The 21129-nt window shown below is 37.3% G+C and overlaps 2 protein-coding genes across 2 annotated transcripts; both read left to right on the forward strand.

The window, feature by feature from the left end:
* The first annotated feature begins 6582 nt into the window (after positions 1-6582).
* LOC120423213 (probable DNA mismatch repair protein Msh6) lies at positions 6583-18376 on the forward strand. Its single transcript, XM_039586919.1, has 7 exons — positions 6583-7225; positions 7282-7368; positions 7428-7532; positions 7595-9234; positions 17025-17778; positions 17841-17996; positions 18060-18376. The coding sequence occupies exons 1-7, from the start codon at positions 6695-6697 to the stop codon at positions 18177-18179; spliced, it is 3393 nt and encodes a 1130-aa protein (XP_039442853.1). The 5' UTR covers positions 6583-6694; the 3' UTR covers positions 18180-18376.
* On the forward strand, positions 11213-13601 carry LOC120423214 (uncharacterized). Its single transcript, XM_039586920.2, has 3 exons — positions 11213-11529; positions 11983-12164; positions 12224-13601. The coding sequence occupies exons 1-3, from the start codon at positions 11485-11487 to the stop codon at positions 12360-12362; spliced, it is 366 nt and encodes a 121-aa protein (XP_039442854.1). The 5' UTR covers positions 11213-11484; the 3' UTR covers positions 12363-13601.
* Positions 18377-21129: the final 2753 nt, after the last annotated feature.

Genomic DNA, 21129 nt, shown 5'->3' on the forward strand with positions numbered 1-21129 from the left:
TGTACTTGGTTTTTGACAGCGCATGAAAAGAGGCGCGTGTTTATGTTTACGCTGTGGACAGTGGAGAGTGAACGATTGGCGCGGAAGTGTGAGTGTGATTGAATTGTGCTGGAACCGGTTGGCGGAATCCGGAGCAGGACACGACGGAAGCGGACATGAGGTCAGTGGGTGGTTGGGAGGTTAATGATCGGCAGCGATGGTGCTGCGTCCGGAACGTCGTGTCTCAAGGAGTCCCGGTTGCGACTCTACATCTGGCGACGAGGAGAAAAGGACCGTTTTTTATCAGAGGGAGAAGAAGAGGACAACGGACCAGGTTCCGGGTGTCGTCAAATTATAAACGAGCGATTGTGTGGTAATTGTAAAATTGATAATTTGATTCTGGTATTGAAGTGGTGAAGCGAGTGTGATTTCTCGCAAGATTGTTTATGAGAAGAAAATAGTAGAAATTATTGAAAGTGGAAGCGAAGGCGAAAGTCAAAGTAAAATGGTTGATTGTTTTCCCGGAGGGCTTGTCGTTGTTTATGATTTGATTCTTGACAGTTTGGCTAGAGGGCCTTACTGCAGTAGAAGATGTGCTGAGCTGGAAGGGTCATGGATCGAATATTTGGTCGGGCTCTGGAGATGAATTTGGCTAGGGGGCCAAATGATAAAAAAAACTTAGCAAAAGCTAGGGGGCTCAAAATTGAATTTGGCTAGGGAGCCAAATGATCAAATGTTTGCAAGAGCTAGGGGGCTCTAGAGTTGAATGATTTGGCTTGGGGGCCAAATGATTCAAAGTTTGCAAGAGCTAGGGGGCTCTGGAGTTGAATGATTTGGCTAGGGGGCCGAATGATTTAATGTTTGCAAGAGCTAGGGGGCTCTAGAGTTGAATGATTTGGCTTGGGGGCCAAATGATTCAAAGTTTGCAAGAGCTAGGGGGCTCTGGAGTTGAATGATTTGGCTAGGGGGCCAAATGATTTAATGTTTGCAAGAGCTAGGGGGCTCTGGAGTTGAATGATTTGGCTAGGGGGCCAAATGATTTAAAGTTTGCAAGAGCTAGGGGGCTCTGGAGTTGAATGATTTGGCTAGGGGACCAAATGATTTAAAGTTTGCAAGAGCTAGGGGGCTCTGGATTTGAGTGATTTGGCTAGGGCCAAACGATTGAAAGTTTGCATGAGCTAGAGGACTCTGGAGTTCAATGATGTGACTCTTAAATTACTCAATGTTGGCTAGCGGTTTCAATCTATAAAGATTTGCTAGATCCTGGGAGATCTAAATATCAGTGATTTGGCTTGGGGGCTAAATTTTGATATCGTGGAGAAACTAGAAGGCTCTACAGTAATATAACTATTGCAGAGATGTCATATGTCTTTTGATTGTCCGAGTTAAGAGGCACCTTAATTTATTTAAAAGAGCTAAATGTTTGACAAGAGTCAAAGGAATTAAATTGGTACGAATTGATTCCCAGTACGTTGTTGTATTTAAAAGATGTTTCCTAGTCAAATCTGAAGTATTCAAAAAAATAAAAGTGATTTCTCGATAGGTGTATAATCGAGGCAACGGACGGAGTTTGAGGACAAAATGTAACTGAAAGATTTCCGAGTCAAATTCATTGACAGTGTTTCATATATTTGGCAGAAAAGGTTTGCTTTGGTTTGAGAGCCAAACGATGATCAAATTTTAATGTGCAAAGACTTGAAGACTAAACATTTGAGACTAGTGGTCGAATGTGGTTGGAAATGTGACAAGAAAAAAACGCATGCTGCAGTTTTGAATCACTTTACTGCAATATTGATTAGATGATATTTGGTTAAAGGAGTTTGAATTTGAAAAAGGCTTTGATGAAAATGATTCTACTCTTTCATGTTTGGATATGTAAAACATTTTGACAAAGATCGTTATGGTTAAAATTCCCACCAGGAAATATTTGTGAACCATTCAAAACATAATTGTTTCAAGTTTTCAAAGTGCCTTTTGTTTTGTTTGGTGTTTAAAACAATAGTAAGGTCTTTCTTCTTATCATTGTGGCGCAACATATGAAAGCAAGCCAGATGATAGAAAAGGAAAGAGATGAGAGGTTGGCAAGTGTTGGACGAACAGTCCAAAGGTAGACGGAAGGTGATCCACAGGTTGATGGGTTCGAAGTGCATAGCAGATTTGAATTAGAAGTTTGCAGCAGAAACCACCGAAGGTTGTAATGCAGATGATTTAGTGAGTTTTTACATTCCTAATGTTTTGTGCCTAGTCTAAGTCACTGATCTAAATGTTTTATTAACGACGACTTAATATAGCTAGGAATCAAAGTATCAAAATGTTTTCCAGATACAGAATTGCTAAAATGGTAGGTAACGATGGATCACGCGATGGATTGTAATTTTTGAATTGAAGTTGTTAAATGTTTGTCTGAACGAGTCGATTAAAAATAAATGTTCGGCGTAAAAAAAAGAGAACTTTGAATGAATGATGTTTTCAATATTTAATGATTCAAGTGGTTTGTGTTACTTGTTGGTTTTATATTTTTTCTGTGATATGTGAAAGCATAGTGTATTAGTACACTGAATTATGTTTTGAGAAACGTAGAATTATGACAGTTGAAAATTGTATGGATCTAAGAGTTTTCATTTTTTTTAAACATTTTTAAGTTGATGGCCACTGACAGTCAGATCCCTTAAAAGAGTAAATATGCTCACTGGGAATACTGACCGTTAGGGGATGGGTTTCGACTAGCGGCGTGCTGGGTTTCTAATCCAGAGGTCGTGAGTTCGATTCTCGTACCGAGATGATGAACTTTAAATGTAAACGTTATTGAAAAAAGTATTGTGTTGTTTTATTGATACTTATTAAACATTATAAAAATGATAATGTTTATAGACATGACAATTTACTGATTCAAATACTAGTATACAGAAAGGCTGCATAAGGTTCGAAAACATTGATTGTGTTCTTGAATAAGTAAAATACTACATGTAAAATATACAAGATTGAGAACAGTTGAAATACGAGAGTACTGATGCATTTGTTTTGAATGGCTAAAGTAACGTGTTTATAAAGATCGGACTTATTCAGGTTCAGATCGAAAGTCGAGATGAGAGGTCTTGTATAGTAGTAAATAAATTAAAGTGTTATTTGTTCTATGATGTAATTGAAGGATTGGTGAACTTCAATAATCGTTCAAAAGTTAGTTATCATCTCAGTTTTATAAAATATTTTATAATATTATGATGATTATGATATTATGATGATTATGAAATCATTTTCGATATTGCATTTTAACGAAAATGATATACCAAAGTAATTGCTGTTTAGCTCGGAACAGTAAAGTTCTCTTCTTCGGTACGGAATGAGTTATCGACTAAATTTTCAATCCAATGGTCGTAAGTTTATGAGTGATAACAAAAGTGATCTAGCTAGTTATTGAACTGAAAATAATCAAACTGTATGAATATGTACGATTTTGAAATTTATTCAGATAATAAATGTTGAGATTTCATATCAAAGTTATTGACCAGAATTTCAAAATAGAGAAAAGATGAAAACATGGCCCAAATGAGATATACATAAAATATGAGTTGTTGAATTCAATGTAGTTATGAAATGATAAAGAATAGAAGAATAGTCTAACTACTAATGCATTTTTTGGTAAATGCGCTAGTAAAATTTTAAAAATGGTTTTCAGGGTTTGTTGTGTTGATAATAAATTAATGATTTATTATTTCTTTGTAAAATTTTTGAATTAACTCCGGGATCGATAAAAAATAGATATTTTATTTTAAAGCAATTGAAATAAAGTAGGATGTTTAGCACATTCCATTGGTATGTTATATATGTAATATGATGACTTAAATCCATTGCAGCTTAAATAGATAAATCTGTGTGTCTTGTGTGACATCTTATATTGGGTTCAAAATTCTCAGAATTATTCTCATGAAGAAATTGGAGCATTGACTAAAAAAAAAATCGGGATAGAACGTGATTTAATGTTTTGATAGAATGAAGTGTAGAGAAATCGTGAGAATGTATTTATTAATATTGCATATTGGTCATACGAATGGTTTGAGGTTCAGTGAAGTATACTAACTGTTTTCAAAATTATTCAAAAGGTGAAGTGGGAGAGCGGATGAAGAACATAGCTGGTGAACTAATGAACATCACTGTTTCAAATGTGTGGAGGGAGATTGAGTGTTACTTAAAAAAAAAAAATGTTTATTTTCACTTGTGTAGGAGATAACTGAAGACGATTTGAATTCTAATTTGTTTTGAAAATAAATAGTTGCATTTCGGCAAGTAATTGTGGCAGTTGATAAGGACGTTGATTTGTTTTGCCTTAAATCTAGATTAAATTTTCAAAAGGTCCTATCTGCATAGGAAACCCATGAGGGATAGGTTGTTTTGAAAATTTAATCTAGAAATGTTGAATTATCATACTTGTTTACTAAGCAGTAAATAACCTTGTGATCGCTAGATAACTGGTTGAAACGAATGTGTATTTTGCTGTGGTTTTGTTTAGTTTAACTAATGATAAATTATTGAAGCAAGTGATGAAGAGATTAAATATTTGAAATTGTCAATGAGAGTGAATTCAAATCCAACAAATGTTTTATTTAAAGGAAGATGGGGATGTAGGGTTTTCGTCCTTCAAAATAATGTAAACAATATAAATATATTGACCGGGTAATAATAACCCGAAACAGACTATCCCTTACTGAAGCGTGTACTTGGTTTTTGACAGCGCATGAAAAGAGGCGCGTGTTTATGTTTACGCTGTGGACAGTGGAGAGTGAACGATTGGCGCGGAAGTGTGAGTGTGATTGAATTGTGCTGGAACCGGTTGGCGGAATCCGGAGCAGGACACGACGGAAGCGGACATGAGGTCAGTGGGTGGTTGGGAGGTTAATGATCGGCAGCGATGGTGCTGCGTCCGGAACGTCGTGTCTCAAGGAGTCCCGGTTGCGACTCTACAAGGACCTGGCACTTTGACTTTGAATTTTAAATGGGATTTAACCCGTAAAATCGATGCGTTTTGCTTTCTGCCAGTTTTGAGCCCCTTAACGATTATTGCATTTTTCAAAAACCTCATAAGCTCATAGTCCGTGTTCCAGGGAACAACTTTGCGGAAGAGTGCGAAAGGATTCACCCACTATTGAAAATGGTACAGAATTTATAACACCGCCAACATTAACTTTTTCTTCACTCTCTTATCTTTTTCTTTCTCTCTCAACCTCTCTTTCTTGCTCATGCTGCGTGACGACAGCAATCATTTGAATGCATGTGGTGGTATTTATGAAGGTTAAGGATGTCGTGATTTTATTTTTGTTTTCCTTTAAAGAAATTTTTTTTGTTTATTTACATAGAAAAATTAGTTTCAAAGATTCCAAAAATCGTCGATTGATAATTATATAAAATGTCACAAAGGTACTTTTCGTCTGCAAATTTAATTAGACATTACAACATTATTTTTTAAGGTGTATTTTCCATAATTTCCAAAAATGACTAGTTAAGAAAAATCATAAACATAGATTTATTAGGTCCTTTTCGGTGCTGGGACCTGGTAAGGACCGATTCGGCTTTCGTAATCATTTTTTTTTAATTTTCTTATAGTTGATATTTAGTACTTAATTACAGAAGATCATAAATAAAGTCTAGGGAAAAAATTGCCTTGACTTAAACAGTTCTTCCATTTATATTTAATTTTTTTTTCATAAAAAGTTAATTTAAAAAAAAAGGTTATGTTTACAAGGTGTAGTTATTTTTTCCGAATAAGTTAATAAGTTCAAATTTGGCGAAGACATCGAATTGATCAGAAAATCCTTACTTAGGATACAAGCCTTCTAAGAAAATACCAATGATTTTATATGAGATTATGGTGTATCTCACAGATACACCACCGGTGGATGGTGACTTGAGGGTGTCAAACTATAAAGTGACCCGTTTGTTTGACAACAGTTTGTGTCAAACCATCGGGGTTTCAGTTTAACTAAATTTCAATTAAATTTTGATAGGAATGGGCTGCTAAAATAAAACATTCGTTATTTACTCACCTGTGGTAATCACTGTCTGGATGACCGGTGGCCATTTTAGAGGGTGATAGATCCAAGGAACAGTAAATTTGATACAGCAGAAATTGAACACTGACGATCGTGACTAAAATTTGATTCACCAGATTCATTTAAAAACACTTGTTAGACTTCTCTGATTTGAATATTGACATTGAAACTTCACCAAAAAAGAATCACTACGCGCGCTAAATCACTTGAATGTATTCCGTTTCAATGCATTCTACAGAAAACAACCAGAATTGTCCAACTATTTCACCTGCAAATGCAGAAAAGCCGGAAGGAAACGCAAGCGGAACGATTCCGGTCATCCGAAGAACCGTGCGATTACCGGAGTGGTCGAGTTTCGCGCGCTTTTTTTTTGTTGCCCTGATTTCAAAACAATCCATAAATCAGAACGCAGCCAGCGATGCACAGACTTTTCACACATGACCTGGCAGACTTTTCATAAAACAACATTCCCGTTTGGTTATTCGGGTTCAAATTCGTATGAAAAGTGCGAAAATCGAACTATCCAGATGAAGCGATTTTGTTTGCTGTGTTGCTCAGACGTCAAACTGAAACCGCAGAGCGCGCGCTTTCGCCGGAGTCTCGCTGCTCACGTTGTTTTGCGACGAATTAAAATTAAATCTCGCCATTCTGTTCAGATAAATAATTAAACCATGTCCAAGAACAAAGATAAACTAAACACCAGCTCCAATACGCTCTTCAATTACTTTGCCAAGTCACCCGCAACAACGCCCAAGCTCAAACCATCGAGCTCGGGCGGGGCAGGAACTCCGAAGACGGTCAAGCAGGAGAAAGTGACCCCGTCGCCGGCACGCAAGGAATCCGTGGTTCCGGAAAAGGTTCCCAAAGATGAGGAGGACGAGGAAGAAGTGCAGCCGATGAAGAAGCGCCGCCGGATCATCATGGACGAGTCCGAGGACGACGGCGACGACGATTCCGAAAATAAGGTCAAAAATGAGAAAACACCCCCGAAGGTTGTTCAACTGGCCGCGTTCAAGCGGGTTGAAACGCCGAAGAACGGCGGGGAATCGCCGGTGCAGAAGAAGATAAAGCTGGAGGTTGGAGTGGAAGCAGCGAAGGAGCTGCCGGCGGCGAAGGAGGACGACGATGATGGGCCGGTGCTGGAGGAACCGACGATTTGGCTGCATCAAAAGTTGGACTTTTTGAAGCCGGACAAAATTAAGGTAGAATTTACGTTACTTGTAATTATAAATTAAGTTTATTTCATTTTTAATTTTAGGACATACAAGGAAACAAGGCCAACAGTGAAAAGTATGACCCAAGGACTCTGTTCGTACCGGAGAGCTACCTCGCAACGTTGACGCCGGTTCGTTATCTACTATTCTATCAGATTTAAATTATAATGAAAACTTACGATTGATTCAGGCTATGCGGCAATGGTGGGAGTTGAAGTCGCGACACTACGATTGCGTGTTGTTCTTCAAAGTTGGCAAATTCTACGAGCTTTACCACATGGATGCCTCTGTCGGGGTAAGCAACTAGTTCAAAATATTAATTTAAACAATTTATCAATTTCGAGAAATACCTCACAGGTGAAGGAGCTGGGTTTTTCGTACATGAAGGGCGAGTTCGCCCACAGTGGCTTTCCGGAGCAGGCGTACGAGCGGATGGCCACATCGCTGGTCGAACGGGGCTACAAGGTAGCCCGGGTTGAGCAAACGGAGACACCGGACATGATGTCGGAGCGGTGCAAGAAGAACAAAACCAACAGCAAGTATGACAAGGTCGTGAAGCGCGAGATTTGCCAGGTGTCGCTCAAGGGCACAGAAGTTTACGGCCAACAGGTCCAGATGACCCAAAGCGCAGACCCCAACTACATGCTTGCGATTGCGGAGCGCAGCGCTGGAAAGGGTAAATCTGGTGGAGTCCGTTACGGCGTCTGCTTCATTGACACTTCGTTGGGTATTTTCCACCTCGGAGAGTTTGATGACGATGGCCAGGCGTCTCGTTTGTTGACCCTGTTGTCCCACTACGCTCCGGCGCTGGTTCTGCACGAGCGCAGCTTGGTTTCGCCGGGCATCCACCAGATCTTCAAGACGGTGCTGGCCGGAGTGCGCAAGGAACCACTCACCAACGAGTCCCAGTTTTGGTCGGCGGAGAAAACGTTGAAATACTTGGCGGAGAACCATTACGGCAGCTCGAGCGACGAAAAGTCGGCCAAGTGGCCGGAAGCGGTCCGATGCCTGCTCGACAAAAACGACCATCTCGGTCTAACGCCCAACGAAGACTCTGAGCTATCACTGAAGGCGCTAGGCGGTTGCATCTGGTACCTGAAGCGCTGCCTGCTCGACCAACAAATAGTTGCCCTGGCCAAATTCGAGCTGTACATTCCCCCGGATGACAACGTGACTCGGAAGCAGTTGAAGATCTCCAACAGCAACCGGTTCATGGTGCTCGATGCGATTACGCTGAGCAACCTGCGTCTCACGGATGGCGAGTTGTCGCTGCTGAACCGCCTGGATCACTGCTGCACAAAGTTTGGCAAACGGCTGCTCCATCACTGGGTTTGTTCTCCGAGCTGCGAGCGCGAAATCATCATTCAACGCCAAGACGCCATCAAAGAACTTGTAGAGGACATCAACCTCCTGCAGGATGTCCGTCAAATTCTAGGAGAGCTGCCAGATCTCGAGCGAATGCTGGCCCAAATTCACAGCTTTGGAAATGCGGAGCGCATGAAGAACCATCCGGACGGCCGGGCCATCCTATACGAAGAGCAGACGTACAGCAAGAAGAAAATCCAAGACTTCATCTGTACCCTGCGGGGATTCAAGGCCCTAACCCGACTCCCAGAACTATTCGCTGGAGTCAAATCCGACCTCCTAATTCGTCTGACACAACTAACCCCAAAAGGCGGTGTCTTCCCGGACATGGCGAGCAAGATAAGCTTCTTCGAGGAATCGTTCGACCACGAAGCGGCCCTGAAAACCGGCGTCATCGCTCCAGAAAAAGGTTTGGACACGGAGTACGATGCGGTGCAGCGCGATATTCAGGGCATTCTGGACGAGCTGGAGGAGTACAAGCGCAAGCAGGAAAAGTATTTTGGCTGCAAGATCGACTACTTTGGCAGCGATAAGAAGCGGTTCCAGCTGGAGATTCCCGAGGGAGCGGCGAAGAAAGCCAACAGCGGGTACTCGCTGGAAGGGCAGAAAAAGGGCAAAAATGGAGTTAAGCGGTAAGTAAAATATTGACTTGTTCGAATTCGACAGCTTAACGTGGCAAAAAAAAAAATCCAAAATGGTCAACATTATATTTTTTTTTTTTAAATATCGGAAACATTCTAAATTTCTAACATTGGAAAGTTCTCAAATTTTATAATTAAAATATTACAACACACATATTACTAAATTCTGAAATGGCCAAAAATAAAATGGAGAAACTACTATTTTTGAAATTCAACAAACATTTTTTTAAATGGCATGAATTTCCGACATGTTAAAGCTTAAAAATCGAGTTCTTAAAAATGTTGATTTTCAAAATTGTAAAACTTCAAAATCATAGATCTAGGGTTTTTTCTCAAAATTTATTTTCCCTAAAAGAACACCCAGTTAGCAAAATCTAAACGTAGAAATATGTATCCTCCCTGCAAAGGCTTATGAATTGATCTCAGTTGAAAGGTTCTCCAAATCTCTGAATTGCAAATGTAACATCCTGGAGCAGAACTGTTAAATTCTAATAAAAACACAATTAAATTAAAAAAAAAAATTTAAAACTTCAAAATTAAAAATTTCTAAAATTACTAAAAATTTTAAAATTTCTAAAAAAAATAAAATTTCTAAAAATTTTAAAATCTCTAAAATTTTTAAAAAATTTGAATTTTTCAAAATTTCTAAAATAAAAACAAATCAAATATCAAAAAAATCAAAAATTTCAATAAAATAAAAAATATATAAAAAAACGAAATTTTCGAAAAATCCAAAAAAATTAAAACAAACTATTTTTTTAAGGAATTGAATAAAAAAAGATGTTCAAAAATTTTGTTTTAAACTATAAGAAATTGAAAAATACTTTTTATTTTATTTTTATTAAAAAAAATTCAAAAATTCGATATAAAATTGAATAAAAAGTTTAAACTCTAAAAAGTCAAGAACAAATAACCAAAAACATAAAATTTAGAAAAAATGCAGAAAAATATAAATAAAAAAATACTCAACTTAAAATTACATGGTAACTGGCTAAAATGGATAAAAGACCAATAATTCCACAGCTACCTATCTTTATTTTGGGTTTTATGTTTCTTCTGCTATTAGGTTTTACAGCGTGACGTCATGAGCGCACACGCACACACATTTTTACTGAGACACACGTGCAAAAAATGTAAACAGTGCAGCCAAGCTGTCAAATTTCTTACCTAAAAACCGGGTCGGCGTCAAACCTAATTGTTTCTTAAACGCCCTCTTGAACGCTCTTATCAAGCCTGATATTCCTGCCTTAGGTAAACCAGATTTTCTTTCGTCATCGATACTTTTTTTTAAAGGTTTTCAGATTAATTTTTTTTTTTAATTGTTATTTTTTGTTGAAATTACTGAAATTTTTGAAATTTATGAAAATTTTGAACCCATATCCATTTTTTTTAATCTTTAATGCTCGTTAGAATCTGAAATTCTGGAAAAGCAAAAAAAAAAAAAACTAACAATAAAACTCTAAAAACTCAGGAGTCTGAAAAAATGATGGCTTTATTTAAAAAAAACTATCAAATTTATATATGTTGAAATTCTAAAATTCTTCAATTCGATGCCAACATTTCAAAAAGCATCATGTACACACCATCCTTTTTGAGAAAAACGCACTTGAATGTTGAGCATCCATTTTCAATTCCCATTTTAATATAAAAGCAAAATAAGATGTTCTAATGATAACAAACGATGAAAAACGTTGCTTTTATTGATACATGATCATCCAAATTCAATAAAACATTATTACCGTTGTTGGAGCCCCAACGCGTCGATAAGATCGGCAACACTGGACAACGCGGTTTGACAGGTTTGAGATCCACCCTGTGATGTTTGCGCGCAACGGCACCCGTTGCTGCGATTGAGAAGGCGAAGAAAGCGCGCAAAAAGAGGAACGACCGAGCGCGCGTTTTGTTTACGTCACCAGTCCTTTTTCACCAGTTGAAACGGAAACATCTCGCACTTTAATTCTAATAAATTAATGGTACGTTCGTTTGAGGGCTAGTTCCGCACTGAGTGCCGCACTCAGAGCTGTCAAAGTGTTTGTTTGAAGAAACTAGCGCTGGTGCCGCACGAGTTTTGCCTCCATCTTGGAACTGAAAGTGCGAGTGCCGCACTCGATTTTTTTCTAGTTTCGTGCGAGTTTCTCGCACACCAACAAACGATGTTTGTAAACATCGAAATCAGCTGTTCGTTCAAAACATGATACGAGAAGCTGATTTTGTTGTTGTTTTCGATTTGTTCGCGTGTGAATGGTGAAAAATTGGACAAATTGGATTGCGGTTATCAAAATTCCAGTAAGTATCATTTTATTTATCATGGTTCCGGTTTTATTGACCACGGAATCGGTTCCATAAGGCTTCCCGAGCAAGAAGGAGTATGCTTCTTGGACTTCGGGATGGTCTGGCCATCCCGAATTCATCCCTCTGCGCAAGAGTGATGATGCCCCATGGCCTTCCGGAAGGGTTTTGCCGGTTCTGTGAGCATCCGGAAAGGGTTCCCTGCGCAAGAGGGGGGATGATTTTTGGCCATCCGGATGGGGTTTGTCGATTCCGTGGCCATTCTGAAGGTTTCCCTGCGTAAGAGTGACGATGCTTGATGACCTTCCGGAATGGTTTTCCCGGTTCTGTGACCATCCGGAATGTAAAATATAATAAATCATTAAAATATTTTCCTGTATTTTCTTCCGCTCAGCTATTACGACGACTGGACTTTTCGCTGGGGCACTTTTCGACCAATTCTCATTCAAGGACCCGAAGAAGCCCAAGACGGAGGAGGGCGAGGGTATCAGGCAAGTGCCGATGCGGAAGATTATCGTGGTGGTGCAGCGGATGGGCGAGTACGTACCAAGCGTACCAAGCGGATCGCACGGGCTGCTGGAGCACACTCTCACCATAGATCACTGCACCGGAGACAAGTGGTACATGTTTAGGCGAGTCCCATTTTTTTACTTCGCTAGTAAGGTGTTTGAAGTTTCTTTCGACATTCCAGATTCTTCGAAAAAAAAACGCCGAGGCCAAGAACCAGGTGGCCGAAAAGAAGGCTGCCGCCCGTGGTCAGGATGACGTTTACGACGAAGTCCCTGGACGATGACGAGTTTGATTTGTACCTGGATCGGAGGTATGAATGATCGCGATATCCTCCGCAACTTGCAGCGCTAGCTCAAATCGGTCCTTCAACCGTCGCAAGCAATACCCTTTGGAACTGGTGCTGACACCGATTCGTGAGTTGGACAAGCAAATCTTCAAATAGTCAAAGAAACGTCTTGTATTCCCTTTCCCGTGCTGGACGAGGCAGACCGTAGCTGGACTTGGGATTCAAGGGCCACCATAAGAGTTGAATCGAGTGCTAATAATAAAATTGTGAAATAATTTGCTTTAAAATATATACTTCAGCGTAAAATGACTTGTTTTTATTTATTCTTAACTGAAATTAAATTTCACTATTGAACAGCATTTTTCATTGTAAAATTTACAGGAAAAAGTCGTTGTTAAAGCACTGTTGAACGACGTTTTAAATCGAGAAATTCTACATTGAAATAACAGCGAAGTCCACTGTTTCCCATACAAAAAAAAACTTCGTAGTGAATAAGCTTAACCATCCCGCTGCGATTGCCATGCGGCACTCCAGGTTCCAGATCAATTGATAATCACGGATATTCGCGGCGATTCTAACGAATCAGTGAATCAATAAGATCAGGAAAACTGTTCGTGTATTTTCTGAATTATATGGTTTGATGTTAGAGATCATTTAAAAAATTTAGAAAATATATTCGACTGGATACTTGAAATATTTTGCGATAAGTAAGTCGACTTTCCCGCCGTGGACATAGTCGGGTTGGACCAGCCAAATGTGGTCCCGGGACAAAGCAGTTGGATTAACGGAATGAACTTGTCTTAACTTAATTGAGCGAAGTGTTCCGTCCAGGACGTTTTCCATAGTATCTGATGGCAATATGTACCATGTGTCGCTACAAATAAATCTTTAATTTTAAAATTCAGGCAAAAATGCATTGCAGAAACTACAATATAATAAAAAAAGGAAATCCAAATAATTACAAATTCCAAAAAAACACGAAAAAAATCCAAATTCACTCAAAAAAATAATTTTAAATCCTATACTTCCTAGAACATTTAAAAAAAATGATAATTGTTCTAACTCTGAAATTTCGTATTGTTCTAAAACTCCTAATATTTATAAAATTAATAAAATTTCCAAAACCATTAACATTTCTGAAATTCTAAAGATATCAAGAAATTTTTCAAAATAATTGAACTATAAAAATTATTTTTTTTAAATAATATATTATAAAACATTTATAATTCGAAAAAAATTAGGAAATTGTAAAAAAAACAATTCAACATAAATTTCAAAAAAAAAATTCTTAACATTCCTAAAATTCCATGATTTCCAAGAATTATAAAAAAATCCTAAAATTATGTAGGTTCTTAAAATTCTTACAATATCCAAAATTATTTAAACTCTTAAAATTCCTTGAATCAAAAACAAAACCTTAAGCTTTTGATTATTTATAAATCCTAAAGTTTCTTGAATGAATTAAAAAAGAAATTTCTTAAATTCTAAAATAACATAAATTATTCAAATTCCCAAGCCAATTACAATTCCTGTACATATTAGGAAATAAATGAAATTTTTTAAATTCCTAAAATGTCTAGATTTCTTAAAATTCATAGGCTTCCAAAAATTCAAAAAAATTCTAAAATTTAAAGATTCCAGAAATTCCTAAAATTCTCAAACTCTACAAATTTCCTTAAATTTTATAGGTTCTTAATATTCCCAAAAATTCCAAGCATTCAACAATATCTAAGAAAAATCCTGAAATTCTATCAACTCTTATAATTCGCGATGTTCCAGAAATATCTCCCTTAGGCTCTTTTTTTTTTATTTGCAAAAATGACATTTTGGGCGCCCTGGGGCTACCTGAGGGGGCGTTTTATCTTTTGGGGATAATAGAATTTAAGAGATTTCTGGAATCAAAGAATTTCAGAATATTATAGTTTTTTTTCTAATGTAGTTTTGATATTCCATGACATATAAAAGATTTAAGAAAATTTTGAAATTATAAATAAAAAAAATCTGGAATTTAAGATTTTTCTAGAATTTCTGAAATTTTATGAGTTTTAAGAATTTTAAGAATTATTTTTTCGGGAATTCAGAAATTTTAGGTTATTCAGGCATTTAAGAAATGTCTTAAATTTTAGAATATTAGGAATTTATGTATTCAAGTATTTTATTGGATTGTTTTGAAGTAGTTTTTGGAATTTTAAGAGTTTTATGAATGATTAGAATTTCAAAATCTTCATTAATTTAAACCTTTTGGAAATTTAAAAAAAAAATTGATTTTTTAAATTAAAAAAATGTGTGATTTTAAAGAATTTGGAATTTAGATATGTTAGCATTTTCAAATACAGTAGATGTTCGGTAACTGGGCGTTGTTTAACTGGGCTGCTTTTTTACTGGGCGCTCGATAACTGGGCCGTAGCCCAGTTAAAAAGCAGACAAACGTCAAAAAACCAAAACAAACCAAAATGACCGAGGGGTTAATGGATGCAAAAGTCATATTCAATAATAAAAAAAAACTTTTTTCAAACTTTTGTTTAATTTCAAGTTACAATCAAAGTAATATGAAAAGTAAGCATTATAAATAAATTTGAGTAACTTTTATTTTTATATTTCATCTGGAAAATATTATGCATCGGTGGTCCCCTCGTTATTTTTTGTTCAGCCCAGTTAACGAGCAACATTCGGTGACTGGGCTACGTCCTCAGCCCAGTTACCGAACAACTACTGTATTCTTCAATTATTTGAAATTATGGTTTATTTTTATAAACTTTAAATGCTTACGGAATTTCAGAATTTTTTTTTAGAATTTAAGCAATTTTTGAAATTTGATAATTTTGGGAATTTCTGGATATATAAATTTTGAGAATTTCTGTAATCTTCAAATTCCAAAAATTCTTAAGTTCCAGGAATTTCAGAAAATCTAAATATTCCACGAATTCTTAAATTTTTGAAAATAACAAAAAAATCTAAACTGTTTTAAAATTTCCAATACTTTTAACCTCGCTTCTAACATTCCTGAAATCCCGTTTTTTTAAGTTCTTAAATTCCAGTATTAAAAAAATCCCAAAAATCTAACTTTAACCAAAAATATGAATTTCCAGTGTAAAAATTTAATAAAATTATAGAAATTTTTCAAATTCCAAAATTTATTAATGACATATATTTCTTTAAATTGGTATAATCATTAAAAATATATATATATTTTTAAATTCTATAATACTAATTTTTAACTTTATTATTTAAAGAATATTTGAAGAACATCAGGTTTATGGAATTTCGTTGGTAACACTCTTGCTAGTAAACCTGAAGCTCATTAGAAAACGGCCATCTCAAACCAAAAGTAAGCTCCAGGTTCTTACGAACCGCTTTCCGGGTTCCAATGATCGTTCCTGAGACAGGATACGACATACACCATTAATACCAGCGCGGAGGTACGTTCAATTTGCAACGATCGCATTTTGACTGACGTTTTTTGAACCAAAATAAAACACCACGCACGCACACAAGCATAAAAACTGAGAGCAAAACTGGACCGTTCGTTTGAACCAAAACTGGCACTCGACGAGTGCGGCACTCAGTGCCGCACCGGCTCTTCAAACGAACGTACCATAAGTTAAGTTAGTGTAAAGAAGTGCTTCTTTCCTTCGCCCACGGGCGCGTCCACCAGTCTACAGTCCGCCGAAAGTGTCCACCGTCGCTTTCAGCTCCGGCACACCAAGATTTGGTTGGTGCCATCTTCGCCGTTTTCGTGGGGCCAAGTCTGGCCCGAACAACCGTTATTATATAACTTATATAACATAACTTCTTTTGAAATCACCAACGTCTATATCACCCTGTTGTCATTGAGGGGGACGCTTTGTTATGATTCGTTTTGCTTCGCCGAATGTACATGGCGCTTTGTTCATGGTGCTTTTTTCCCGTCACGAGGTTTATGTAGTCTTTTATTTGACAGGTTTACAGGGCTATATAAACAGGGACTGCTGATGGCAGAGATTTTGTTTATATTACATTATTTAAAATCATGATTAAACAGACTTTACTGAAGTAACTTTTGCTCATTTTTGGTGGAGAGGTAGCTTATTAGGAGTACTTTCAGAATATGCAATAACCCAGAAAGTGTCAAAATGTACATGATGCCTTTTGAAATGTTACCGTCGAATTGACATAAAGTTCATCGAGAGCGTCCAGAAATGCAAAAATGAGTTTGGTAAACGCTAGATTCCCTTCAAAATGTTATGCACTCTTGGTACTTGAAGTTCACATCCGAGTTAGGGAAGCACTTATTTGATGGCCAATTTAATGCATACTGGGTACTTGACCTTCGCTTCGGTGATAGGGAAGCGCTCATTTTGCTTACAAAATCTCTGCACTTTGAAAACATTTCAAAATATTTAGTTGTTTTGAGGCTTTTTATGAATCAAATTTAACTTATTTGTGGTCGCTTAGCTCAAATTTGACTTTAAAAAGAAGACATCTTTTAAGTAAGTGACTACTACTACATAAATGCAAAAATCCACTGATTCAAAAAAAAAAACTAAAATTAGAAAAAAATAAAAGAAACTATCTTTTTGCAATTTGATTTTTTTTTAAATTGCCATAATATATCTACAAATTTAAAAAAAGGTTAGCTTATTTATAAGGTGGACAAGCATTGTATAATATTAATAAATTTAAAAATATTTACAAAATCCATTTTGTTTTTTTTCAGATACCACACGGACGAGACGCGCGAGTTCCTGAAGCGCATGATGCAAACCGAGGACCAGCGGAAAGCCGTACTGAAGGACTTGGCCCGGCGTATCTTCGAAAAATTCTCCAGCGCGTACGACATGTGGAAGACGTGCGTTGATTTGGTGGGAACGCTCGACGTGCTGACTGCGCTGGCCGAGTTTGGACGCAGCTCGGGTAGTACGTGCTTCCCGGAGATTCTGGACAGCGACGAGGAGAAAGGGCAGATTTTCGAGCTCAGCGAAGGAATTCACCCGTGTGTGAGCGATCCGGAAAACTACATCCCGAACGGAGTGAGTCTTGGCCAGGATGGGACTCGGTTGATCCTGTTGACCGGGCCGAACATGGGCGGAAAGAGTACGCTCATGAGACAGGTTGGAGTGTTGGCGATCATGGCTCAGATTGGTGCTCCGATTCCGGCCGAGAGCTGCCGTTTGACGCTGATTGACCGCATTTTTACACGCTTGGGGGCAAACGACGACATCATGGCTGGTCACAGCACGTTCCTGGTTGAGCTGAACGAAACTTCGACGATTTTGAAGCACGCCACGGAGAAGAGTCTGGTGCTGCTGGACGAGTTGGGACGAGGAACCGCTACGTACGATGGAACGTCGATCGCCGGAGCCGTGGTCCAGTTTCTGGCGGAACTCAAGTGTCGATCGATGTTTTCCACGCATTATCACAATTTGGTTGATAACTTCGAACGGGACGAGCGCATCCTGCTGGGGCACATGGTGAGAAACTGATGACCAAATTTTAAATATTGAAATTAAATTAACCTTGCTTATCCCAACAGGCCTGCATGGTTGAGAAGGAGGACGACGAAGATCCGACCCAGGAAACGGTTACATTCCTGTACAAGTACGCTCCCGGATCGTGCCCCAAGTCGTACGGGTTCAACGCAGCCAAGCTGGCCGGAATGCCACCGCAGATCATCAAGCGTGCATACGAGGTAAGTTGTCATCAAAAATTCAATTCACACCTTCAAAATTTTGACGAACATCTGTCATTCCAGCTCTCCAAAACGGTCGAGGCGGAAGCGCTTAAGCGCAAAACCTTCACAAAATCGCTGCTCCAAGCGGACCGCACCGAGGTGCAGGATCTGCTGCGGAAGCTGAAGGGATGCCGGCTCTAGGTCCGCGAACCGCATCGCCCGATCACTCTCCAGTGCCGTAAGTACAAAACACCAAAACATACCCATTTAAAAATCTCAAGTATTATTATTAGCAACCAGGAGTTGATATTTTTTTCTGTTTTACTTCACGTATACGATGTTAGAGTTTCGGTTGTTCATGTTCCAAATAAATCCGTGCGATTCTAAACGACATTCAAGCAGGTCGGATTTCGTTTGTGGAATAGAATGAAAGAATGTCATTTACCTTACATTTGCTAAGTACAATCCAACACCCGCTGGCCGGCAACGAAATTATGAAAAATTATAATTTGTATCATTCAAACTTAGAATAAGCTGAAACAGCTTATTCCATCTTACCATGGGTTTTATCCATCATGAATTATTTAGACTTATTGAAAAAGACCTTCAAAAAAATCTCAGTTTATTTTTTGCAAAGCAAGTTTTGTTCATTATTTAGAGTGTAACACAAATTAAAAAAAATCACACTTGAATTTTTTTTAACAGAATCCGATTTTTTACTTTGTAAAGTGAAAAATGTAAATTTTGAAAAATCTCAAGAGATACGCCCTGGCTCGATTCCTTAGGCCAAAATAAGTAACTATGCCAATTTTGAGCTAAACCGGTTAAGTTTTTTTTCCATCATTTTACTTGTCACCCTAATGGTCATGCAAAGATGAATACACAGGAAATATGAGATGACATTTCAAAAGGGGGTTATGTTGAATATTTGGCCCTTTTGAAATGTTAGACTTGATTTTAATTTTTTTTTCCTAATGTCGATTTTTTTATTGTCGCCCTAATGACCATATCGCAGCAACCGATGACCGTACAAAAAGTATTCAAAAAAGCAAAATGTAAGGATTTTTCTCAGCATTTCGGAAATATATTTTTTCTAATTGGGACAACTTTTTTCGAAAAAGATAAACTAAAAATGACTATAAATTGAAAACGGCGAACTTTATCAAAAAATCACTTGAGTACTTTTTGATTGCAAATTTGATTTAACATAAAAACAATGCAGTACATTTTTTTTAGCAATTTTAATTTTCTTTAAAATTGTATATTTAAAAAATTGTCATTGATTTTTTGCCCAAAACCTAGAATTATCCTTTTATGCTTTTATGTCCCCTTAACAATTGAAAATAAATGTAAATTTTGTTATTTTTTTAATTAACACTGGAACGCCCAACGCATGTCCAACTTACACGGACGCCCAAGCCTCCCAAAAGGTTGGAACGGTAACTTCAACTCGCTGGTTCTCGGGCATAACTCAACCAATCGGGACGATTCTTTTTTCCAGTGATTTGTTAGGATGTCTAGATGATCCTAGAACTTTGCAGAACTTAATTTGATCAAATCTGTAATTTCTGCGACCGAAAACATCGTTCCACCTTTTTTCAAAACGACTGCTTCCGCGGATTTTTTGGCGAATTTTTTTTTGCACGCGAAAAAAAAAGTTGGAACAATGTTTTTAATCGCAAAAATACAGATTTGATCAAATTAAGTTCTGCAAAGTTCTAGAATCATCTAGACATCCTAACAAATCACTGGAAAGAAGAATCATCTTGATTGGTTAAGTTATGCCCGAGATCCATTGAGTTGAAGTTACCGTTCCAACTTTTTTGGAGCCTTGGGCGTTGGAATGTTAATTTTCAGCGCAAACAATGTATTCAAAAATTTGAAATTCATGAATTTCAAATAAAAAAAAATAAGACAAAAAAATCACAAATTGTTTTTTTTTTAATTATATGTTAGATTTATGATTTTTTTTAAATATTAGATTTTTTTCATTTTTGGATTAAAATGTTTCAATTTATTTTCCTGAATCCTTTTTATTTTCGGCGATTCAAGATTCTGTATTTAATACTAGTAAATTTTTATATTTTTTTTATATTATGGTGCGCATTTTTTCCGACTTTTCCGTAACAACCCTGAATTTGAAAAAAGCTAAAGACTGTCAATAAATGCACACCACGTTGAAACGAACGAAACCTGGGTCGGCACTCAAGTTACCGCCCGACACGAAGGCTCTTTTCTCTCTCTCTCTCACACACACACACACACAACCCCTTTCTATCTTGCTCATTCCATGTTGTTGTGTGGTGACAGCAATCTTTGAATCGGAATTTTCGGTAGAATGTCAAACGAGCGAACGAACTTCACATAGCGCTCATTCGTTTGTGTGTGAGCGAACGAAGGCAGAATGGCAATTATCAAGTCAGGTGCAAGCGAACGAAGCGCTTAGTTACCATTTGCGTAAAATGTCAAACTATCACAAGGCCTGCTGGAGAATGCCCTAGGGTTATTATCATTAAATTTGCAGTGTGCCATTACATAACAATGCATTGAAATTTAAATAAACGGAATAGCGGCCAGGCCTACTGCGTAAAGTTAACCGCATAGGTGATTCGCTGAAGTGGATTTAGTTTGAGCACAAATGGAGGAAGAAACGTGGGGATCCTTTGCTTACGTTCTAGTTTGTTTGAATAATCGGTGGGGGTCAATATGCTAAGTGATTTGGTAATTTTACCTTCAAAAGAATTGTTTATTTGTTGAAATTGAAGCTCTTATAACTTGTTTAAAATCTTGCAAAAATAAAAGATTGACAATTGGACTTGGCAAAAATAAAATGATTGAAAAATAATTCTGTACAAAAATAAACAAACAGGAAAAAAAATGTATTCAAATAAAGTTCAAATGCTGTTTCAGTAGAAATCTCTGCAAACTGAGAAATTGCAATGTTTCTTTGTTTATGTTTTTAGCAGTAAGTAAAAACATCTTTCTACCAAATTCCCTTGAAGTTTTTTTTTATGTTTTGCATAAGATCATTTAAAATTTATTTCAAGCAAAACAGAACTAAATATATTTCTGGGCACACTTCTCGTAGACCAAAGAATCTCTATTAAAACGATGTAAACAAGGGCATCTATGTGAAGTTTACAACCAAAGA

The sequence above is a fragment of the Culex pipiens genome, chromosome 3, assembly GCF_016801865.2.
Source record: "Culex pipiens pallens isolate TS chromosome 3, TS_CPP_V2, whole genome shotgun sequence".
Taxonomy (NCBI): domain Eukaryota; kingdom Metazoa; phylum Arthropoda; class Insecta; order Diptera; family Culicidae; genus Culex; species Culex pipiens.